Source organism: Octodon degus, unplaced genomic scaffold (genome assembly GCF_000260255.1).
Source record: "Octodon degus isolate 3935 unplaced genomic scaffold, OctDeg1.0 scaffold00380, whole genome shotgun sequence".
Taxonomy (NCBI): Eukaryota; Metazoa; Chordata; class Mammalia; order Rodentia; family Octodontidae; genus Octodon; species Octodon degus.
Window position 1 is genome coordinate 720,631 of NW_004524956.1, and position 6,860 is coordinate 727,490.

At 40.0% G+C, this 6,860-nt stretch overlaps 1 protein-coding gene across 1 annotated transcript; it reads right to left on the reverse strand.

Moving 5' to 3' along the window:
• Positions 1–2,159: 2,159 nt before the first annotated feature.
• LOC101560337 (olfactory receptor 14C36) lies at positions 2,160–3,107 on the reverse strand. Its single transcript, XM_004648302.2, has one exon. It carries the CDS (start codon positions 3,105–3,107, stop codon positions 2,160–2,162), a length of 948 nt encoding a protein of 315 aa, XP_004648359.1.
• Between the last annotated feature and the right edge of the window lie 3,753 nt (positions 3,108–6,860).

Here is a 6,860-nt window from a genome sequence, read left to right on the forward strand (position 1 = left end):
GCTCACACCCATGAGAGGACGGAGTGGCAGATGCCTTCAGCCCTCCAGCGCAGTCCTCACTGGGCTTGGCCCTGGTGAGTGACCCTGCCAACTCCAATTCACTTCATTTGTTTTGTAAATGCTTTAAAGTTGCATTTCAGTATTACTTATTTTTCTGCAATGTTTTTATAAAGTGTATACTGTGCAAACAGCACTATGTCCAAACTGCAGTTAGTAAAAAGTGTGAAATAGAAGTAACATTTTTCTTCCACTACTGAGATGGTATAGTTGTTACTATTCCCATCTAAGCTAGGTGACTGTGGCTGACACTATTTTCCTTGGTTGTTTCTTTTGAGAAATGGTCTTTCTGTATAACTCAGGCTGCACTGAACTCATGATCCTCCTGCTTCAGCTCCCTGGTGTTGGAAATACACAAGTGTACAACAATGCACAGGTGGGAGATACTATTCCAAAGCAAAAATACTTTCTGCACAACTGGGGTCTGATTCTAGGCTCCCGTGCAAGCCAGGCAGTGTTCTACGAGGAGCTGCACACTCAGACCTCAGAACAAAACTTTCGCGTACATGAAATCAGCAAAATCACAATGACACAATTTTAACTTTCAAAAGACCTCAGGTATGAAGATGAATGTGGTTGTATGTGGAAAGTGAAAATATAATCCCTTTAATTCACCTAGAAAACAATGTTTATAACATATAAGTAAATAAATCCTTAAAGTAGTGAGTGCATTTTAGCCACCAATTTTTCTGATAACAAGAATAATCAATATTTTTTCCTGTCACAAAAGGTCTGCAAAGTGATTCAAGTCACATCATCGAGGGCTGTAACCCCCACAAAATATTTTCTCAGCATATATTGTGTTCATATTTTATCATCCTCAAAGTACATAATTTGAAAATTTAATTAAAAATGAATTTGGAAATTAAAAAAAGGTGACTGGGGAGATGGCTCAGTGGAATAAGTGCTTCCCTGGCAAGCACAAGGGTCTGAGTTCAATCCCTGGTTCTGCCAAAAAATAAAAATTAAAAAAAAATGAATTTGGGTTTTTCCATTTCTTCTACAGTAAATTTGAACTTTGAACATTAGTTGACATTATCTTATTTCTTTGTACATTGGAACATGTAGCATGTATAAATACAGAACATAAATTTAACATAAAACACCTGTTTTAGGCTAAAGCCTATATCCTTCATCTCTATGGATGACTCCCAGGTGGTTGCAGGTGCTGGGCATGCACTCCAGCACTGAACTACTCCACAAAGAGCACAGGGGTACCTAATGATTGTGATAGGTATTTGTGTTTTTGTGTTCCATTAGAAAGCTTGAATCTGAAGAAAGCATGTCATCATGAAGGACAAAGCTTTCACAGATGAGGAGCAGATCTACTGGTGGAAACAGAGAGGAGAGAAGGGAGTGAAAAGAGTCAAAAAGATTAATAAGATGTGATGTTTAGGGACTAGGGAGACAGCTCAGTAGAATATGCAGCTGCCTGGCAAGCGCAAGGTCCTGAGTTCAATCCCTGGTACTGCAAAAATAAAATAAAATAAAATTTAAAAAGAAAGAAAGCTTGCATTGTTACTGTGCTAGCCACTTTCACTCTGCCAGGAAGGGGCCGACCATAACATAAAGAGGGGCACGCTTTACAGTGTCCAGGGAGTTCAGGGCAAGCTCAGCAGACCACGAGGCACGACGCACTCTAGGAAGGACCTGGTGTGTGTGCCTCCTCCCGTGGCATCCCGGAAGCACAGACAACAGGAAGAAGCTGTGAACACAGAGACACCATCCCGGGTGTGTCCCCAGTGAGCCACCAGCTCTGAACAAATGCTACCTCCTCAAAGCACAGTCAGCTCAGGACTTGTCCTGGCTTGAATTCAGGGCTGAGTGCAATGCCTCTGAGCTGATCACCATTTAAACATAGGCGACTTTGGACGGGGATTATAGCTGAGATTTATAGAAACTGTTTCTCATAATATCAGCTCTTTTATGCAAGATCAAAATTATGCAAAACAACAGAGTAATCTTTAAAAAATAGAGTCATCTTGAACTGTTTAACCATCTCAGGTATTATATATACTTACATAAAGCATACGGAATAACTCAAATTGCTAATAAGCTGATTGCTCACACCATGTCTATGACTAAGGTGGATAAAAAAAATCCTACTTGAGTCCCAACACACTGCCTGAGCACGTTCTTGTCATGAGAGTCCTGATGGCGCGCTTTATCTGCTCATTCCTGAGACTGTAGATAACAGGGTTGAAGAGAGGGGGGACTACGGAATAGAGCACCGAGAGGACCATGTCCCTGATGCTGGTGGACGTGCCCGAGGGGCTCAGGTAGACACAAAAGGCCGAGCTGAGGAAGACCGACACCACCAGAATGTGCGGCACGCAGGTGAAAAAGGCCTTCTTCCTGTCTGCGCCCACCGGTAACCGGAGCACACTAGAAAAGATATGAATGTAAGACTTGATGATAAAAGTGAAGCAGCCACCACCAAACACCAGAAAAGAGACGAGAAGGCTGAGGCGGTTGCCGAAGGTGTCCGAGCAGGACAGCTTCAGCAGCGAGGGGATGTCGCAGAAGAGCTGCTGCACAGCATGCGAGCGGCAGAAGGGCAGCCGGAAGGTGCTGCTGGTGTGCAGGCCTGCATAGCCGAGGCCACTGAGCACAGAGGCCAGCGTGGACAGCACGCACAGGCGCGGGCTCATCACGGAGTGGTAATGGAGGGGCTTGCAGATGGCCGCAAAGCGATCGTGAGCCATGACTGTGAGGAACAGCAGCTCAACAAATGTGCAGAAAACCACCAGGAAGACCTGGGCGGCACACCCGGCCTCTGAAATAGAGCTGCTGCCCCGCAGAGAGTTAATGCAGGACTTAGGGACCGTGACAGAAATGAAGCACGAGTCCAGGACGGACAGGTTTCTGAGGAAGAAGTACATGGGTGTGTGGAGGCTCTGGTCAAGCGTGGTGACCACGGCTATGCCAAGGTTTCCCATGATGGTCACCAGGTAAATCAGAGAGAAGAATGTGGCATGGAAAACCTGTAGGTCTCGTAGGTGAGAAACCTCCATGAGGAGAAAGTCCGTTGTGGTGGTGGAGTTGGACATCAGTAGGAGGTGGTGCCTGGACCTGGGAGGAAAAGACAGAAGTGCTTGGCCCACGCAGAGCAGTATGGGAAATTTCTTCATAATTATTAGACTCCTGTCCCTGGATTACGTGTGTTCTTGATGCCTGGCTCTTCTAATACTTCATAGTGGTACTCCACTTGCAAGAATTCTCTCTTTTAATTTGAGCAGACCTTCATTGTCAATACTGCTATTTGTATAATTTCCTTCAGCATTGAAATTTGTGGAACCAGCTCTCTTCCACAGATTGGTAAAGCTCTTGACATAAATGTAAGACATGCTTCTTTTAATACTAAGTATGGTGTTATGTCATTTCTTAATTGGCTTATTTATGTATTTGTACAGGATCTACAAGTCTACAAGGTCTCGCTACACAGAGCAGACTCATGGTGATTCTCCTGTTCAGCCTCCCAAGCACTGGGATTACAGGCGTGTGCCGCCAGGCCTAGTCTCAATCACCGCCTCAGTGCGCCCCGGGGCAGGGCCAGCATGCCATGCGGAGCCAGGAATCCAACCCCAGTGCTGGCATCTGCCAAAGCAGGAATTTGAATCTGCTAAGCTATCTGACCAGCTCCTAATTAGTTGTTTGATGGTTTTTAAGTAGCTAATGATGGGCACAAATGTCAATATTTCACAGTCATTGCAACAATATCACAACATTATCAATAAAGGAAAAATAAATGCGTTCTAATTATTTGAATAAGGAGAAAAATTAAAAACCGTCAATATTATGATCATAGTTCTCATACAAAATTCAAAACTCCATCATGGAGTGAAAATAAGCTCTCCCTCTCCCCATCCACACACTCTTGCTTTGTGTCTGGATTGAACCTCGGCCCTAGAATGCTCTGTGTTCTAAGGACTTAGTGTACCAGCGAAATAGCTTTTCCGGGGAGCACAAGTCGTGGGGATCGTTGAATGCTTGCTTCTCTGAGTCATGAAAAATACTGCATTGTCTGTCTCTGTTGTAACGTCTGTCTCAGTCTCTGTCTCTTTTCTGTCTCTGTCGCAATCTGTCTTTCTTCCATCTTTCTCTTGTTCTTTCTGTCTCACTCAGGGTAAAACTGTGTGAGATGTACAAATCACAAATAGGGAAAATACTCAGGACATCAAAAGTACCCTGAAAGCTCCACTGTTATCACTGTCAGAAATATTGCCGTCCTGCTTGCTGTTGTCCCTATTTTAGATTATATGCATGAGCACACACCATTTACATAAATTTTAATCTTTGACCCTCATCCTTCAAAGTTCCTGATAATTTGCCTCCGCTGGGCTCCGATCAGGCTCTTGGAGCTCCTCCCTTACCGGTGGTCCTTCTGTGTTCTCAGGCAACTGTTGTGCTCTTCCTAATTTGGAGGTTCTGTTTGCAGCAATATATCCTCATGTATTATCCTTGAGGAGTGAGTTAGAATCACTTTTCCCTATATTTTTATTCTGTTGATATTATATGAACTTGCTATATGCAAAATTCATGAATTGCTATGCCAGGACACACAACATGGGGCTACCAATTTTAAGCAAGAGCAGTTTTCCTGTGGGTGACCCCTCTGACCTGTGAAGAGTGGGGCAGGCAGACTACAGTAGATCTGCGAACTTCTCACAACCTTTGAACATGATACTTTCTTCACTCAAGATTAATGTCCTGTCCTAAAACATAATGATTTACATTGCTATGATTTTTGTGTTTCTTCAATTACCCTATCATTTTTTTCTTACAACAAATATTTACCTAATACTATTACAGGAATTGTAAGAGTAGTAAAGCAAACAGGTATCTTTGAATCTCATGAAATTTTAATTCCACTACAGTAGACTAACACTACCAGTTGAAATTCCCAGTTAATCTAATTCTAATAAACTCAAGTGATTTTCTGATGATCAAGAAATGGTGAGTGCTCTAAATGAAGGAAGCAAAACTTTGTCAACTGAATGATGACTTTTTTGAACCTAGAAGTAGACCATGGAAATAAAGTCTTAATTTTCTTTCCCTCAAAACTCTAACTTCTTTAATTATTTGTAGTGTAAACCATAGTGATTATGTTGAACTACTTTAATGATAGATAAATGCTAAGTACTTCCATACATTGGTTAGAGAGACTGAACTTTGAATTCTGAAGTATAACCTTCCAAAGAGTTAAAATCTATACCATGAAAATGTTGTTATCCTTAGTGAACTAAAATAGTAACATTTCAAAACAACTTGGCCAGAGTGTAGGCTAGAATTTCATGACTTATGATACTTCATTTTGTGTAAATATCTAAAAGGCTAATCTGAAGAATTTTGTGCAAGATATGCAAGTGTTTATGGGATTATGAGAGAAATCTGTTGCTACATATTTGGTATATACTGAACGTTAGACGTATTCAGAGACTCATCCTAACTGTACTTATGTTTTCTCATACATTTAAAGTCGGTTTTCCTGAGAGAGTATTTCCATTAACAATTTGCAATCATGAATCCACTATGAAATCTATAACCCTATTCTCTTTGGATTAGAACTGAAATTATAAATTTTTTGTGAAGTTGTCCCAAATGGAAACTTGGCGAATTAACCACAGGGAATGAATGCCTAAATATATAGTTAGATCACATGTTATTAATGTATGGATGTAATTTAAAGATTTGTAAGCATGTAGGTTTCTAACATGAATAAGTGATAACTTTATGGCACATAAATTCAATGTCCCCTATGAAATAACATGGCTGTTTTCCCCTTGAAAAGAAAAATGTCTTGATGATTTGTCAAAGAATTGACATTGAATGTTTACATTTCCACAAGCAAAGAACCTCAAATTATTCTTTGAATTAAATGATTTCATGTCATCAATAAATAGTCTGCTTCTACACAATTCTGTACCATTTTCAGTATTTTTTCTTTTATTTACGTTTATGCTTTTTATTTTGTTTTTATTTTCATATAAAATGAAGCCTCACTATTAAACAATTTATGTAAACAAGGCACATAGTTTTGTCAAAATTCATCACTCCACCTGTAAAGTAAGTGCTAACTGCAATAGTCCTGCTCTGTATATGGACATTTGAAGGTTCCCAGAATAAACTGCTGCTTGCTGCAAAGCATCACTTCAAATCTTTGTACACATACTAATTTGAAAAATACTTCAGATTTCTTTAAGTAACTGTCAATAAATATTGAAGACATTGCTCTCTTCCATATTCTAACTTTTGAAATTTACTTCTTTTTAAAGATTTTTTTTTTTTTTTCAGAACAAGGGATTGACCTCAGGCCCTTGCGCTTGCCAGGGAAGTGCTTATTCCACTGAGCCATCTCCCTGGCCACGACTTTTCTTTCTTTAAAGTGAAAACAAAATTTCAAAACAGGATAATAGGAGAGTACTGTCGGTAAATACATTTTATAGTGTTATCTTTAAATTAGTTACTCAGAGTAGAAGTTATCGGCATTTAATTATACAAATAAACTTAACATAAACTATTCTTTTCACTGAACTAAGGGAAATTAGGAGTATAAATATCTTTCTTAACTGTCTTTTTAATATGCATTTTTGTTTGTTTATTTCCCCTTGCCTCTTTAGAAAGCCTCACATTCTATGTGACAGAACAGCCTCCTTCCGAAAGCACGTAGTTTTTGATGTAAACATTTAGTTTTCCTTTTGTCAAATCTGCCGACCACTGCAAAGCATTATAGTCAAGTTTTTGACTAACCCAATGATAGTAAGATATGTAATAGATATTTTTCATGTGCAAATATTTCCAAA